At 34.3% G+C, this 18130-nt stretch overlaps 2 protein-coding genes across 3 annotated transcripts; one reads left to right on the top strand and one right to left on the bottom strand.

Moving 5' to 3' along the window:
• Window positions 1-1174: 1174 nt before the first annotated feature.
• Window positions 1175-6676, top strand: LOC133291002 (protein S-acyltransferase 8-like). 2 transcript variants are annotated; one of them, XM_061489165.1, is made up of 5 exons: window positions 1175-1530; window positions 3746-3931; window positions 4330-4620; window positions 4770-5003; window positions 5802-6676. In XM_061489165.1, exons 1-5 carry the CDS (start codon window positions 1489-1491, stop codon window positions 6303-6305), a joined length of 1257 nt encoding a protein of 418 aa, XP_061345149.1. In that variant the 5' UTR covers window positions 1175-1488; the 3' UTR covers window positions 6306-6676. The 2 variants fall into 2 exon arrangements, with proteins under 2 accessions (XP_061345149.1, XP_061345148.1); XM_061489164.1 differs by having other exon boundaries at window positions 4330-4641.
• A 1137-nt stretch (window positions 6677-7813) lies between these two features.
• Window positions 7814-8341, bottom strand: LOC133290972 (uncharacterized). The gene has a single exon (XM_061489131.1). The coding sequence runs from the start codon at window positions 8339-8341 to the stop codon at window positions 7814-7816; it is 528 nt and encodes a 175-aa protein (XP_061345115.1).
• Between the last annotated feature and the right edge of the window lie 9789 nt (window positions 8342-18130).

Genomic DNA, 18130 nt, shown 5'->3' with positions numbered 1-18130 from the left:
TAGTTTGATGCAAACAATGACTGTAAATTAAAAGAAAGAGTGTGCCTCTTTATCCTAGTTGTCGAAAACATGTCAAGGATCTGTTATACTTAAAAAGCTGACTTTGCAATGAGAATACCTAGGTTTTGGTAATATGCTTTGAAGAACAACTTGGGCATGGAATATTGGTCATTATTATTATTGGGATAAAGCATCAATTGTGTGTAAGGTGGGACGTTAAAGCATCCGAGTCTGGCATGGTCAAGCTAAGACCAGCAAAGCCAGGTTGGAACCTCTCTTTTGTCCATTTGTTTCCTATGCTTTTTTGGATTCATGCATTGCCATTTGAAACTGTTATTTGTTTTTTTTCTTTTTCTTTTTAGAAAAAGTGTAAGATTTGGTTTAAAGAGAAAATGGCATAACAGTAAAGTACCATTAAAATGTGTATTTAGATTAACTTTTACAAAATAAAGTAGCATTAAATGTGTAATCAAATTAACTTTCACAAATTTAATTTTGTAGAACTTATTTCTACATCATTAACACTATTTTCCATACCAAAAAAAGCAATTTTTTTCCTTCAAATTTCATTTCAGTTTTGTAACCTTTTGTTTATATTAAATAATGTCACGGTGGTCGAGGCTATTTATTTATCTCTTAAACGTGATTTGGATCTCTCAAAACAGTTTGGATGAGACATCATCCATAAAAAGCAGTATTCGGAAAAAACTTTATAAGATGTTTATAGTATTTTTTCCCCTTTAAATAAAATCAATGATGCTTAAAACAGATTTTCTCTTAACAAATAATTTTAATAGTCTAAACTGCTTACAAATTCTTATAAACATTAATTATATATAATATTTTGATTTTAATGACTGAAAGTGAGCTTGTGAAAATAAAATTAGTATTGAAATTATTTAACTTTCAATAAAACATTGTTTTCTATTGGTCTGCGCAACCCAACCTCATATGGTGACAGAGAATGGAGTATCTCCATCAGGATCGTTCATTGATGCCACTGAATAATGGACCCCACTATGATGATGACGTGGTCATGTGGTAAAATGGGTAAGTGAAAATCAGAACAAATTTCACTGTCGCACAGACAGAGAGTGACGTAAGAAGATGAAATAAAACAAGGGCAAATTGTTCTTCTTCTTCTTCTTCAAAAATTTCAACAATTTTTTTTTTTTTTTGGCTACATATTCCCACGCAAGATTTTTGTTTTCATTTTCCCCAAAATATTCCTCGGTGCAAAACCATACTTCCAAAATTCCAAACTCAAAAACCGCCATCTATCTGTCTCTCTGGGATCACAATCCTTTTCTCTCTCTTTCTTCTTTTTCTTTTCTGTGAAGCTTTTCCATCTCATTCTAGACGAGGCCCACAAATTTTGACCCTCAATCCAAACACTCTGATTCACCGGAATGTGAATGAGAGTGAGATGAACACTTGGCAGTTCTGGTTCTTACCCTCTTTCCCTTCCTAGTGTCAAGCAGAGTCTTCATGGCAGCAAAGCGCGTGTACCAAGTTTGGAAAGGAAGTAATGTAAAGTTCAATTTTTTCCCTCTTCTTCGTTGCAAATTTAGCATTTTTTGCTTGATATGCCATCTGGGTATGCTCTAGATTCGTGGGTTTGTGATTTGGAATATGGAAGTAAATTAGGAAAAAAAAATTAATTTAGAGAGTGATTTTTAAAAACTACAAGCTGGGTTTGCGTTGAATGTTGAGCTGGTAGTGGGGTGAGGTTATGCGATTTTGGGTGAAAAGAAAGGTAGAATTGAACAGTATAATTAATTCGAGCTTTTGATCAATTTTGAATTTGTTTCTTTGGTCATTTAAAACAGTAAATCTTGTCCGATAGTTAGGATTACAATCATTGGGTTGCTCCCTTCGTTTAAAAAAAAATTATTTTCTCGATGTTTGTTAAAGAATGATGACTTTCGTGTCAGATATTTTGTGGTGATTCTGTGCTTTGAATAGAGTTATCATGGAGGATTTTCGTACTGTCTTGGTAAAATGACTCCTTTCTGATTATTAAATGAGCGAGATATGATGTAGGTTTGGTTATGGGTTGGATTATATTAGCTTAACATGGGATGGACTTGGAGCACTTGAGCTGCATAGATGGTTCCATGCTATTGCTATGTTCTGTATGATGTCAAGTGGCTTGTGGTAGAATAAACTCTGAAAGGATGATAAAAATTAAGCATAAGGGTGATTAATGGGATTGAGCATGAGTAATCTATGTTCACAGTAACTGCTCAAGCTATGCTGAAACTGATATCCCCCATCCCTACTGTCACATAAACTAATTTCGGTCTTTGTGTAAATTGATAATCGTGAGGTAGTAATCTGCAGTAGCTGCTGGTTAAAGTGATTTTTATTCGAGATGGATGGTGGCTGGTAATGTTTGCTGGTGTTATTGGTTGGTTGATTGATGCTAAATAATTGACTACAACTGGAATCTTCTTGTCAATTATTCCAATCTGCAGCCAATAAGAGGTGGTCTGACAAGTGACAAACAATGGATGATTATTAGTTTCATGATGTGTTTGGTATCTTGTGTTTCTTTTAGTTCATAGGTATAGAATAGGATGAGAACCCAAAGAGATAATAACCTCTGAAATCTGAATGATAATGCATGATACTATTATGAACACATACCTCAAATTATAGTTGAGCCGTTGGAGTTTGTATGAAAATAGGGACATATAGTTATAAACATGCTAAAATAAGCTGATATTAATATTATAGATAGGCCACTTCTGTGATACGTTTGCTAATTTTTTTTGGGGTTCCTAGTCAACATTAGGTATGTCCTATCACATAGTGGCAGACCTAAGAAATTTGTTTATGTCCGCATAATTAGTGGTAGGGGTTCGGGGGCATCGTCCCCGATTTTTTTTTTTTTAAAAGAAAGTTTTAAATACATTAAAAAACACTTGTAACTGTACCAAAATGGAAACCCCAATGAGTGTCTCCAAGTTGCTTTAAGGTTGTCTCTTGATTTAAACCTTTTTTGGTTGGTATTTCACCGCGAGCAATTCTTTCAACTATTTGCTCATATTGATGCATTTGAAGAATTTCCTTCCGCTTGTATGAACCCCCCACAATGGTATCCACTTAGTATAATATAAAATTGTTATGTTTCTCATCCAAAAAAGGACAAAGTAATATTTGTAATTAACTCGTGAGGTACGAAGTTTTAAAAGAAATCTTGGTAGAGGAATGTGTCATTTCTTTAATTTTAAAAGCTTTAGAAATGAACCACTGTGTTGGTTAGGTGGTGTCGGACAGAGCAGAGCATACATAAAAAAAAATTCAAAAATTTATGTCCGCACTTGCAGTCATTGGCACATGAGTGGGTCCACCACTGCTATCACACATTGCAGTTTTTCTCTTTATATGCTTTAAAGGTTTCGGAAGGAACAAGGACTGTGAAATTTTATGGCATTGTCTGTGTATTCAGTTCTCAGGTGTATTTTCAAGGGTGTATCTCTCCCTTCAAAATTGTAATAGGATAGGATTTTGTACACGACCTCTCTTTGGGATAGATAGTTAGATAGATAGAGGGAGGGAGGGAGTGACGATGTTTTAATGGAAATTATTTAGCTTTGTTTCTAATCTCTTATACGGTCCTCTTGGAATGAGGTAGCATTCTGTTTTTGGCTAACTTCAGAGGTGTTTTAGTTTGTCATGAACTATTTTCTGCCAATTGAACTCTTATTTTACTTCGTACTTTTCTCCTATTCTTCTGCAGAAATTCATATTTGGAGGGCGGTTGATATTTGGGCCTGATGCTAGGTCACTGCTTGTCACCTTGTTGCTGATTATTGTTCCAGTTATCATCTTTTGTGTATTTGTAGCGTGGCATCTTCGGCATGAATTCTCTTCATATAATTCAGGCTATGCTATTTTAGCAGTGGCAATTCTCTTTACTATTCATGTAAGTTCTGTTAAGTTTGTTCTTTTATTATTTGATGTTTTTATCCTTTTATATGCATAGTTGGGACTTGTTCTGTTTGAAAGCTCCATAATCCAAACTTAAATGTCATAGAGAACATGCTTTCTACTGTTCAGAATCCACAATATATCCTTCCCACCCATTTTGGAAGTGTGGCTTGTTTAACTCAGTCACTGACATAGCAAAGCAATTCATGATGCATCTATTAGCTTTTTTTAAAAATAAATAAATAAATAAATAAATAATAATAATTTGCAACTTTACTAAGTAATGTTTGTTTTGGTGATAGCATTTCCCTATTAAGATAGTGATTTTCTCTAATCTTTTTTCCTGATCTCCGATAGTATGACACAATGTAATCCCTCAGTCTATATCTCTAGGTCCTGGTGCTTCTCTGTCTTACTTCCTCGCGTGATCCGGGCATCATTCCAAGGAATTCACATCCACCAGAGGAAGAGTTTCGTTATGACTCTTCAGTTTCTGTTGATGTTGGGGGAGTCGGAAGGCAAACACCAAGCCTTCAGTTCCCTCGAACGAAAGATGTAATGGTCAATGGTGTTACTATAAGGGTGAAATATTGTGAAACTTGTATGCTGTATCGTCCTCCTCGTTGCTCACATTGCTCCATTTGCAACAACTGTGTTGAGCGATTTGATCACCATTGTCCTTGGGTGGGCCAATGCATTGGTCTGGTATGATAGTTGACATCCATGGCATAGTTGATTTTATGATACATGTTTTCTTCTTCATTGATGTTCTTGGGTTGTTACTTGTTTGCTTTGTTCTTATTTATTTATTTTTGGGTTTTTCTAATGTGCAGAGGAACTACCGTTACTTCTTTATGTTTGTTTCTTCAGCAACTCTTCTGTGCATCTATGTGTTTTCCCTGTCAGCTTTTTACATCAAGGTTCTGATGGATGATTATGACGGCACAGTTTGGAAGGCAATGAAAGAATCCCCTGCATCTGTGATACTAATGGCTTATTGTTTCATATCTCTGTGGTTTGTTGGTGGACTGACTGGTTTTCATTTGTACCTTATAGGCACAAACCAGGTATATATCTTGTATATATTTCATTTGTTGGTGTACATTCAGACTAGATTGTAACTAAGCAAATAAAGAAAATCAGGAGTGATCTCCATGGAACTAATCCCACAGTGCTTTATTTAAAAAAGTATGCTTTACGGCTGCAGATCTTTTAAATGCACAAGACAAGTTATTTTCAGAAATGCAATAGTTGAATTTATTTTCTTTCTTCAGTGAATCAATACTTTTATGATAGTATGATCCATATGCCAGTTCAGGTTGTGTTAACAAGGACAAATCATGAAACTGAGCTGGACATTTTAAAAAAAAAAACACCCAATGGTTGTTTTGTTGTCTTTGAAGGTAACCGAAAATTAGGCTGTGTATGTAATGATGGAATATGACTGTCTGTCTGCATACATTAATGCTATGTTTGGTTGGGATGAAAAAAAATTTGATAAAAAATTCTAAAATCTTACATTATATTTTCTTCTTCCCTCTTACATTTCCCTTCATTCTTATAAAGGGAAATTTAAATATTCATTAGGTTCTTTCTTCTCTATTTTCTTCTTCTCAATGTAAGCTTGATTTACTTGTTTCCAGATGTGGAAAGAAAGTCATCCTCCTAACTGTTTTTCATGGTATGGAAGATATATTTAATACATCTGCTGAGTGTTGTCTTGTGTATTGTAGGATAGAAACTGTACCATGTCTATATTCATGTAGCTTATAACCATACTACTTTGTTCTCTGGAAATTGATTCTCAGAGTTCTTGTGTTACATGAATATGTTCATCACCGCGGTTAGTGCCCCTTGTTTTGCAGACTACCTATGAGAACTTCCGGTACAGAGCTGACGGCAGGATCAATGTTTTTAATCGTGGTTGTTTAAATAATTTTCTGGAAGTGTTTTGCACAAAAGTAAAGCCCTCAAGGAACAATTTCAGGGCCTTTTTTCAAGAAGAGGTGCAGAGGCCGATGGCTCCAGTCATTGCTCGAGAACGTGAACCAGATGAGTTGGGTGGGGATCGCCGTCCTAAGGTTGAAGATGATCTAGATATTGGTGAAGACTTATTGAAGATATCACAGCGTAGGAATATTGAAGAACTTGACGAGGACATTCGGAGCAGAGGGAGCAATGGACAACCCCATACATCTGAACCGGACTCAATTATGTCCTCAGATCATAGAGCTCCCACAATTCGATCCGATGCTAGGCACTCAAGCTGGGAAAGGAGTGGAAGCTGGGAAATTGCTCAAGAGGTCCTTGCCAATTCGAATATCACTGAAAGCAGAAACTATGTCACTTCAAAGGAAATGCGCCAATGAGGGTTGTGGTTTGTCTTTATGATATTCTTATGGCATCAAACATAGATGCTGTGGAAGTGGAAAAGGAAATGCTCCTTGGTAAAGATTTTTCCACTATACAAATGGGAGTTGAATTGGTTGGAACTTTTGGTATAAAAACTTAGTTTACCTTTTTGTGATAATCCTAGCTCTTTGGGAAGGCATAGAAATGTGTGTTTGTAATTGTTTGAGACGAAGGAAGTGTCTTGATTTTATTTTTATTTTTATTTTAATTTTTTTAACAGTGGAATATGTGAATCTCATCTTTATTTGGCATTTTATTCTTTTGTGTAAATAACCAGTTGTGATACTGAAAAAGCCTCCCTATATACTGCGTTTTAGGCACTGTGAAAAATGGGTCCTCTGTTCGAATTGCTTTTATCCTTGCTATTAATGTGATACTGTTTGTTTTTTCTTGTTATCCATCCTATCCTTGATTCTGCTTTCCCATTTTCCCTTTCCCGTCATGTACTTCTTGGCAACGCTGAGAACCATTTCTAAAACTTCATCAGCCAAAAATTATGGTAATCTTTGAAGATTTACTTTTAAATTGGCCTAAACTAAAGGATGCAAACATAAAGCCAATACATTCCTCGTGCCTACTGTTCCAAAAATGAAGTTGTTGGATCATTCAAGTGTGGTTTGGTTTAGTTTAATCAAGATTTTCTATTTACTATACATATGATACGAAAGTTGCTGGTAATATTCGTATATGTAGAGATTTCCCAAATAAAGTTGCCTTCTCAAAGGTTTGATCATTTCTCGCAATGTTATTAAAATCGGACAAGTGGTCGTCTCAGTTAACATACTGATTAATGGGTTGCTAGTGTAATCAGTTGGTCATTAATTAAACTGATTAGACTGAATTTATATATTAATATATAATAAATATAATAATAAATGTATTATAACAATAAAGTTACAGAGAATGTAATATTTGAACTTACCTCTATCCATCTCAGAGGTGCAAATTTGAATTCCATGGCTTGCAAATTTAACATATTTTGCACAAAAAGTCAAAAACTGATTTTCTTTATTTTATTTTACTTTTTTAAAAAAAAACTTGCTTAACTATGATGCTTTTCATTAAAGTTTATTTTACTTAAATAAAACAACAAGAAAGGAAACAAGTAAATATTTAAGGAAAGTTGTTATCTCGTATAGTAGGAGAGAGTTGACTTATGTTGTACATACATCGATAAATATGTTTTTTTTTTTTTTTAACATATGGTGAGACTCACCATGTGTTGGGTCTATGACATAAAATGAAGTGTTTCATACACAACAGGAGATTAGATGCTCCCAATATTTAATAGAACAAATAATAGTAGATTTTATTAATTATTCTCCCTCCACACTTCACACCAAAGGAGACCCTAAAATCTCCCGAACAATTTTCTTATTCTTAGGTTGGCCCTGCCCAACATAACCATATGTATTTCCATTGCAAGGCACACACCCATAAGACTAAGTTACCTTAGGAAATTAAATTAAAGTTTATTTGTGGCTAGGAATGCAATCTTGCTAAGCAACAATATTTCCCGGTTAAGAGCAGAAATAGCAGGGTTAACTATATGTGCTGCAGCCAAGCCTCTCTCACAGGTGTCAGGTCCATCACCAGCTACTTTGGCATCATAGTTTGCTGTTTGAGGATCATCTTCCAACTCTCCCAGTGCACTCTTGAATGATTCAACAACCCCATCATAGTCAAAGTTTGCACATTGTTCAATGGCTGGAGATATGTTTGTGAGAGCCAATTGTTTGAGAAAGTTCTGGCCTTCAATGCCCTTGTTCAATGCCAACTGGAGGACCATCTTTGATAGTTGAACGTAGTTCTTTGAACGTAGGATTCGTGGATCTGATCTCAGAATGGTCATGCACATGGCCCTGTCCTCCAATGCTTCCTTACAAACTTGGCCACACACCCTCTGACCTTTAGCATTTGCTTGCAAAGGAGAATGAGATATGAGGATCAAGCAAAGGGTTAACAACAGGGAACAAAGTGCCGAAGCATTCATTTTTTGCCTTTTTGGTAGAATTAAGATGATGCAGAGTTTTAACTTTTAAGGGCTCCTTATTACAAGAAAGAGTTTTAAGGGGCTCCTTTGGTTGGTGGGAGAGAGTGTGTACGCGTATGTATTCTTATAGGTGTTGGAATCTTTTCTAGTAACTGAAATTCTAATTTATCAACATGAGTGGTTATTGGTCCACTCAGCAACCTTGTTTGTGGTTCCAACAAGAACTTTTAATGTAATTCTAGCACTGGAGTTTGTTAATTAGTTGGTGAATTTTAATTTGAGGTACTTAAGTAGTTTTATACCAAAATTGTGGGCTTGAATTCAACAATCAAGCTAAAGTTTGTCAAAATATAAGCATTATTTAAAGGGTGAGTTTGTTATATGACTTTTTTACCTTGAAAATCCACCTAAGTAAAACAAAAGAAAAATAGAAAATATTGAGATGCACTCCGTGTATCATAACCAATTAATCGTTGTACATTCCTATAATTAAATGTGCTCATTATCCAAAATTAGAATTTCATTATCCTAAATACACTCTCTCCCACCAACCAAAGGTGCCCAAAGTCTTTTTCAAAGCTCTTTCTAGTTTCTTCTAATAAGGAGCCCTTCTAAATTCGCTGGATTGGTTCGCTCTTGTTATCTGAAAATGGACTCGTAAATGTGGTTCAATAGAATATACTTGTTTATCACATACATTTTGACTTATCTTGACGTTAGTGGTGGTTATCCTTGGGAGTTTATGAATGAGTAATGCATTAAAAAGAAATGGACATAATTTAGTAAGAAATTATTGAAATCTATTCATTTATGGTAATGCAAAACTATTCATTTATCCAGAGAGAACTAACTTGCATTGCCATCCTTGGAAGGAGTAGAATAGGCTGAAAGCACTCAACAAGCAATTAGATTAGAACATGCATGATCATCGTGTGACTGAGCGTGTGAATAGGTTTTTTCGGATAAAGATGTTGTTGTTTTTACGTATTAATTAAAATATTAATGATGCGCGTATATATGATTAGGTGGTACGTACAGTGTCTCTCTTACATGAGTTATCTTGCCATAACGATCATTCTATTAACATGATTTATCAACCCTTCTTTAATGATCCTTATGTAAATTGAGTTCTTGAGCAATATTATTTTATTTTTTTCTCCTTACTTTTGTGGGTTGTTGAGAATTGATTAAATTTGATATTTTGCTGTGTACACTCAAAGGTGATAAATATTATCCGAAAGCTCACTATTGATTGATACAAATCATAAGACTGACTAACCTTACATCATTTTCATAGCATTCAAATCAAATTCTTAGAGAATAGATATTTTTATATGTCAAAATCATGTGAAAATTATATATCTATCTTAAATAACTGAAATTCCATTATAATTCGTGAATACTTATCTAAAAAAAATAAATACAAAATTTTATATCATAATATCATATAAAAAAAGTAACCTAAGAGATTCTCATTAGCCTCACTGACAGCATCGTATTCAATACTCATCCTTTTACGGCTGATAGCTAGCATCCATCTCGAACACATTTTCTATTTCATTAGAGCAACTTGTTAAACAGTTCCCAACTTACTCAAGATTTATGATGACCTCACATTAATGAGAATTATCCAAAAATAAATAAATAAATAAAAATATGTCAAATACCAACATGGAAAATGACTCTATCTGACCCAAAATCTTCCCTTGTTGCTTTTACTTACCCAAAATGGTAGGGTAATATATGTTATTGAAGACAGTGGGTGATATTATATCACTAATAGATTTGAACCCATGTATAAAGCAGAGGAGGTAGATGATCAGAATTATCACTGTGTATTTAAAAATATTAAAAACAGACTTACTTGTCAGTGGCAGAATGATGAAATAGACAGAATGAAAGGATGAATATATGCAGTATCAGAGGAATTAAATCCGAGCCCACAGAACGTGTCTCCTTAAGACAATTTGCCCCCTCACTGATGCCTAAGGTTGATGGACACTTGTCTCCCAGGATATAACGGATTTCGTCTGAAGAATGGTGGCACTACCAATCAACAGCCCAAACGAACACAACAATATGCCAGAGGAAACTACACCGGATTATGAAAAGGAACATGCAAAACCGGAAGGAGAAAAATTCCGGCAGAGTTTCAGTGCAGAAAAATTGGATCCATTTTATGAAGGTGTCAGTGTCTATTTATAGACACTGACCGGTCACGTTTCAAAAGGCACCTATTCGACGACGAAACAACACATCCGTTGGACACGAAAAGACACATTCGTTCAACACGAAAAGGCACCCATTCAAGGATGAAACAACATGTCCGTTAGGATGAAACAACACATCCATTAGGATGAAACAACACATCCGTTCGGATGAAACAACACATCCGTTCGGATGAAACAACACATCCTTTAGGATGAAAAGAGACATTTGTTTGTCGACGAAAAGACACACCCTTTCATTACCAAACTTCTTATTCATAATCAATAGAGTGTCTGCACAATTTATATATTTATATATAAATTCCAACAATCCCCCACATGGATAAGAAGTCAAATCATCGTGACAAAAAATGCACAAGAGTATAAATGCAACGTGTAATTTCCTCAACGAGAAACAACTGCATCGAGATAGGTGAAGTTACCTATGAACCTTCTCTAGTGGAAACCTATCGGATATACTCGGTCAATCGGTGGTCTAGGTCGACTTGAACCGTCAACCTTTAGTGTATACCTAGACAATAGGAGTCACACAATTGCTTCTCTAGCATTGTTGGTCCTTTGTTGCGCCCATTTTGGCCGTGGGACACCTGCCTGGTTCTGCGAGTGTTTTAGAGAATCGGCCTTTGAAAAATTCTCATAGAAGCGGCCCTCACTTCACACTCACATAGGTGATTTCTTGCGATGTAACTCACTTATACATCATCTGAACACAACAGATTAAGAAATCATTAAAAGCCTTTGTGCTTACCCTCATAAATACACTGTCTTGTCTTAGGAATGAGTATGAGTTTAAAAACTCCACAGTGTTTAAACAGTCGACCATCACTTAGTTGTCTCTTTGAACCTAGTTCATGGGATCTCCACTCTTCTAGGTAGAGTTACCGCAATGCTCAACAATTGATAGGCCTTAAACTCATTCCTTTCGACAAATTTTCAACCAACTCTCTTGGAATCCCTTTGGTTAACGGATCCGCTATGTTTTCCTTAGACTTAACATGGTCAATTGAAATGATTCCATTCGAGAATAGTTGTCTTACGGTATCATGTCTTCGACGTATGTGTCTAGACTTACCGTTATACATGACGTTCTTGGCCCTTCCAATAGCTGCTTGGCTATCACAATGTATGCATACGGATGGTACCGGTCTTGGCCAATTAGGAACATCCTCAATAAAATTACGAAGACATTCGGCTTCTTCACCGGCCTTATCTAAAGCAATAAATTATGCTTCCATGGTTGACCTTGCAATGCAGGTTTGCTTAGACGATTTCCAAGACATAGCACCTCCACCAAGGGTAAACACATATCCACTTGTGGATCTAGTGTCGTTAGAGCCGGTGATCCAATTTGCATCACAATACCCTTCTATAACCGCAGGGTATTTCTCGTAATGCAAAGCATAATTCTGAGTATACTTCAAGTATCCCAAAACTCTTACCATAGCTTTCCAATGATTCTCATTTGGATTACTAGTAAAGCGACTTAACAGACTTACTGCATAAGCAATATCAGGTCTGGTGCAGTTCATAACATACATAAGGCTTCCCAACACTTGAGCATATAGCTTTTGTGCTGTAACTTTACCAGTGTTCTTTAATAAACTCAGATTAGAATCTACAGGGTTCCTCACAGGAGTTATTTTCAAACTCTTGAATTTCTCAAGAACCTTAGCTACATAGTGAGCCTGTGATAAGGCCAACCCTGTGAATGTTCTATGGATTTTAATACCTAGGATAACGTCTGCTATCCTCATATCTTTCATATCAAACTTACTTTTAAGTAATTGTTTAGTAGCATTAATCATTTGATTATTACTACCCATGATTAACATGTCGTCTACATAAAGACAGACAATGGCAAAACCTTTTTCAGTATTTCGAACATAGACACATTTGTCACATTCATTAATTCAAAATCCATTTGTCAACATAACTTTGTCAAATTTCTCATGCCATTGCTTTGGAGCTTGCTTTAACCCGTAAAGAAATTTTATTAAGCGACAAACTTTCCGTTCTTTTCCTGGAACAACAAAATCTTCAGGTGGTTCTAAGTATATCTCTTCTTCAATGTCGCCATTTAAGAAAGCGGTTTTGACATCCATTTGATGTATTTCTAATCCATTCAATGCAGCTACCGCGATCAACATCCTAATGGATGTGATCCTTGTAACAGGTGAATAAGTATCGAAATAATCGAGACCTTCACGTTGCCTGTAGCCTTTTACCACAAGCCTTGCTTTATATTTATCAATAGTGACATTCTCTTTCATTTTTCTTTTGAATACCCACTTACTTCCTAAAGGCTTATTGCCAGGAGGAAGGTTTACCAATTCCCAAGTGTGGTTGGACAAGATAGACTCTATCTCACTATTGATAGCCTCTTCCCAGAATGGTCCTTCCGGGGACGTTATAGCTTCCTTATATGTCCGAGCCTCATTTTCTAATAAATATGTCATAAAATCAGGTCCAAAGGATGTGGCGGTCCTTTGCCTCTTGCTACGTCTAGGTTCATCTTCTACATCCTCTACAGGATCAGTATCAGTTGTAGCATCCCGAGGTATCACAAACTGATCATCATTATAACCACTTGATTCATGTATTTTCTTATACGGAAATACGTCTTCAAAGAAAGTAACTTCCCTTGACTCAATAACCAACCGTATTAACATGTATATCTGAGACATCAGATTTACAAACTAGAAACCGATAAGCACTATTATTAAGTGCATAACCGATGAATACATAATTCACAGTTTTAGGTCCGTTTTTCAAACTTTTGGGTTTAGGAACCACAACCTTAGCCAAGCACCCCCACACTCTAAAGTATTTCAGGGATGGCTTCTTTCCTTTCCATATGTCGTATGGTATGCTCTTTGTCAAACACCCCCACACTCCAAGATAATTCAAGGTAGGCTCCCTACCTTTCCATATTTCATAGGAGGTGTTCTTAATTTTCTTGTGGGATACTTTACTGATTATATAATTTGTCATTAAATGACTTTTCCCCACAAACCAGACATCAACAAGATCATATCATTTAATGTCTGGGTCTTTTTCTCAGCAATCCTATTGGATTGTGGAGCATAAGGAGCCATCATTTGGTATGTAAAACCAAACTCTAAACAAAATTTTCCGAATGGGCCATCATACTCTCCCCACTCGATCGCTCCTTAATGCCTTTAACTTTCTTACTTAACATTGTTTGGCTCTAAGACATATACCAAATAATAAATTTAAATTTAATCATAAAATGATACACAATCATCATGTCATTAACAACATTTAAAGTCATCACATTGACTTTGATCATGCCATCACTAAGATAGCTCTTTCCACGTTCATATAATACAAAATATTTCACTAGATATAAGACTTTTATATCCATCAAAGCACATAGTGCATTTTTAAGCCTCAATTATCACTTGCCTAAACTATAAAGTCAAATTTTCACATTTATAAGTCACGAGTTAATGGATATCAAACACCATCATATATCATCAAATCCATTAAGTGTATCATATACAGTTGAATGCCAATAAATACATGACATTTCCCACATAATAATTCATGTCATAAATATTTCTCATTTATCATACCTACCATTTTTCATTCTAATTCCAATAAACATTGTCAAAACAGTGGCAACCAAACCACATGACGGGAGTTATAAACAGTTATCTTATTTAAATTTTTTAAATTCAAAACCAAATGTTTTGGTTCCCATCTTTACACCACAATGGTGCCTCCAAAAAAAAAAAAAAAAATCGAACTACACAACCGCCAAACTATGACAAGCATTATGTGATAACCAACACTTTCATATACTTGCAATATTTCAAACTCTATAATTTCCAGAACCATAAATAAACTGATGGTCATCGACAAGAATGAATGCATTCACAGTTCAATCCAATTATTATAAGAAAGTTTTATCACACAAAAATCGAGACGCGAATCATATATATATAATATGAATAAAAATCTATTACGCTCTTACTGTTACCAACACATCAATCCGAAAATCTTGAAAATCAATATTGGCGCACTTTTTTTTTTCCTTTCGAAAAATGAAAATGTATCTCAAAACCCACGAAAAAACCGTAGCAGTGCATTCAAAAATATTAATCATGTAATTCACATATAATATTACATAGAACTTATCATGTGACACTGCATAAAAATTCATCATATGCATAAATTAACACTTGAAGACAACGTTTCACATTTTTCAAAGTTATTTTCCTTTCATTCATTTAATGAAAAATGCACAGCATGAAAACCTGGTGGGTATTTCAAATCCCATATATAAGTACACATGCCATAAGAATCATTCACAAATGCATTCATGACCGCAAACCAATGCATTCTTTCAACAACAAAAAAATTCTCCATGCATCGGCATTCAAAGGATACCAAAGTAGTTAATTTCAAATATCAACAATTATACTTAACCAATTGCAATCAACACAAAAAATAATCATTACTCTATTTAATGAAACCAATATGAACAAACTGATGAGTTGATATGCAGATTTCGAAATTCTTGAACAAACTATCAAGATTTTTTTTTTTTATCCAAACAAAATTATTATTTCATTCACAAAAATCGAAAAAACAATTATTGTTACAGGAACTCGTGAATACATTGAAAGACAATATCAATGCACGATTACTGAGAAGGAAATAATACATAAAGTTCAAAACTTTTTGTTTTTTTTTGGTTTTTTTAATTCAACACAGATTAGAAATTCAATTTCTGTTACACAAACAGAAATTCGGATCAATCACACAAATTAATCTTTTAATTACTCAATAAATGAAAACAGTATATTAAAGCAAATAAAAAAATATACCGATCACAGGTCCAAAACACCAAAATTGTCTTAAGATTGTTATTGAAGACAGTGGGTGATATTATATCACTAATAGATTTGAACCCATGTATAAAGCAGAGGAGGTAGATGATCAGAATTATCACTGTGTATTTAAAAATATTAAAAACAGACTTACTTGTCAGTGGCAGAATGATGAAACAGACAGAATGAAAGGATGAATATATGCAGTATCAGAGGAATTAAATCCGAGCCCACAGAACGTGTCTCCTTAAGACAATTTGCCCCCTCACTGATGCCTAAGGTTGATGGACACTTGTCTCCCAGGATATAACGGATTTCGTCTGAAGAATGGTGGCACTACCAATCAACAGCCCAAACGAACACAACAATATGCCAGAGGAAACTACACCGGAGTATGAAAAGGAACATGCAAAACCGGAAGGAGAAAAATTCCGGCAGAGTTTCAGTGCAGAAAAATTGGATCCATTTTATGAAGGTGTCAGTGTCTATTTATAGACACTGACCGGTCACGTTTCAAAAGGCACCTATTCGACGACGAAACAACACATCCGTTGGACACGAAAAGACACATTCGTTCAACACGAAAAGACACCCATTCAAGGATGAAACAACATGTCCGTTAGGATGAAACAACACATCCGTTAGGATGAAACAACACATCCGTTCGGATGAAACAATACATCCTTTAGGATGAAAAGAGACATTTGTTTGTCGACGAAAAGACACACCCTTTCATTACCAAACTTCTTATTCATAATCAATAGAGTGTCTGCACAATTTATATATTTATATATAAATTCCAACAATATATAAACTATAGCAATCGCCACGCCCAAACTCAAAAGCAATGAAAATGGTCCACTCCACTTTAAAAGAGAAACTTTTTCTTGTTATAAAAATTTATTTTCTTTATATAACTTATTTAGTAAATGTAAATGGTACTGCGCAAACAACTTATCCCTTTCAAAAGCTGACAGTTAATTTTATAGTAACAAATCTGATAAATAATCTATAGCATCAGTTGATATTTACGAGTGCATGATTGAATTCTGTTTTTAAAAATAAATTTTTGATTTTTAGAAAAAAAAATATGTTTGACAAGGTCTATTTTATAAAAATAATTCTAAAAATTATAACTGTTTTTAAATTTTTGAAGTCAAATTTAAAGAACATATATGAGTTATTTTTATTTTGTATTTTATTTTTAAGTTTCAAAATAAAAAATCATAGAAAACACATATTTAATTAACTATCCTACAAAACAGTTCTAAGAAAAAAAATACAATCAAGACCCTAAATTTCTAATTTGAAAAAAAAAATCAACCGTTCCTTTTGTTAAATTATTTATTAATAAATAATTATTTATGTCAGATATTCTTAATTATAATTATATCATTTTATGAATATATTTATTTTTTGTAATATTACAGAATACAGTCTACAGTCTACACCTTGTCCATATATAATGCTATGCGTTAAATTTCTGTCAACTTTCTTCTAGAAATTCGAAGTCTCATCTCTATATTTTTTTTCATGCGACCTCCCAGCTCTTTGTATGATGTTTATTGATAAACCCTTAATTTATCATGTTTTTAGGTTAAATTATACAAGTATTATATGGTAGATTGTATGGAATTTAAGGTGTTATATGATAAAATCATAAAGATTTAAAAATTGAGCTAATGTTTTGATATCTTGCTCATTTTAAAGGTAAATCCACAAGATTTGGTTCTAAGAAATGATAAAGGAAACATAACAAAGATTTGAAGCCCAATCTGCATGATCTTAGAAGAAAAAAAGAAAACAAATATGATTTGATTGAGAATAGATAGAGATCCATGGAGAGATTTGATGAAGAATTAAAATATATGGCTTCAAAGGTTATAAATAGGGAGCTTAGGGTCAATGGAACCAACTCATTCACATACACACCATAGGAAATACACAGAGATCCAAAGGAGGAATCCTGTTACTGAGCGTTGGAGCATTGGGGAGCCAAGTCAAGATCACACCAATGGAGGCTTGGGAACTATTTTCTTTCTTATTGCTTTTGAATTCAGTATGCTAGGCTAAGTTTTTCTGTAGTTAAGAGTAGATGGAACCCAATTGAATCCTTATGTTTATGAATTAAATTGTCTCTGAATTCTTTTCTTTTTATAATTGAATAAATTTATCTGTCTTTAATGTTTTCTATAAGTTTGCTCCTTATAGATTGATTTAGGAGAATTGTATGACAATAGGGATGTTGGTGCATGAACCCTGACTTGGTAAATCTATCACAATCCTTGTGATCTACGGATAGACATAGGGTAATTGTGCAATCTTTAAATTCTTGATCTTAGTGTATGTTTTCTTGGGGAATAATCGATAAACTAGAGTTCTTGCAAGATCACATAGATTTAGAAGTAACAAGAAATTGAGCCCTGATTAACTTAGAAAGAATTGATTGACAATATTTTAAGAACATATTTTTGACAATTTAATTCATAGCATATAGAGGAGATTGGGTGAAGTCGAAACCCTAACTACGCTTGTTTTTAATCTTTAAATCAATCATCTTTCTGTTATCAAAAAAAAAAAAAAATCAATCATCTTTCCAATTGCTTTTTAATTCTGAATTTTAATTTGCATGTTATTAATTGTTTTCAATCTCAATTCTCTTCATCTAAATATTGATTATCCAACTAAACCGTGATTAGCGAACT

This window comes from Gastrolobium bilobum, unplaced genomic scaffold, assembly GCF_033153095.1.
Source record: "Gastrolobium bilobum isolate Gb01-03AN ecotype WA unplaced genomic scaffold, APGP_CSIRO_Gbil_v1 utg8260, whole genome shotgun sequence".
Taxonomy (NCBI): domain Eukaryota; kingdom Viridiplantae; phylum Streptophyta; class Magnoliopsida; order Fabales; family Fabaceae; genus Gastrolobium; species Gastrolobium bilobum.
This window is presented reverse-complemented; position numbering and strand designations above follow the sequence as displayed.

Excerpts from the sequence above, each read along its gene's own strand:
- LOC133291002 (XM_061489164.1), top strand. The coding sequence starts at position 1,489 with ATGGCAGCAAAGCGCGTGTACCAAGTTTGGAAAGGAAGTAAT. Across the intron at positions 1,531-3,745 it reads AAGTTTGGAAAGGAAGTAAT|AAATTCATATTTGGAGGGCG; the intron begins GTAAAGTTCAAT and ends ATTCTTCTGCAG. Across the intron at positions 5,004-5,801 it reads ACCTTATAGGCACAAACCAG|ACTACCTATGAGAACTTCCG; the intron begins GTATATATCTTG and ends CTTGTTTTGCAG.
- LOC133290972 (XM_061489131.1), bottom strand. The coding sequence starts at position 8,341 with ATGAATGCTTCGGCACTTTGTTCCCTGTTGTTAACCCTTTGCTTGATC.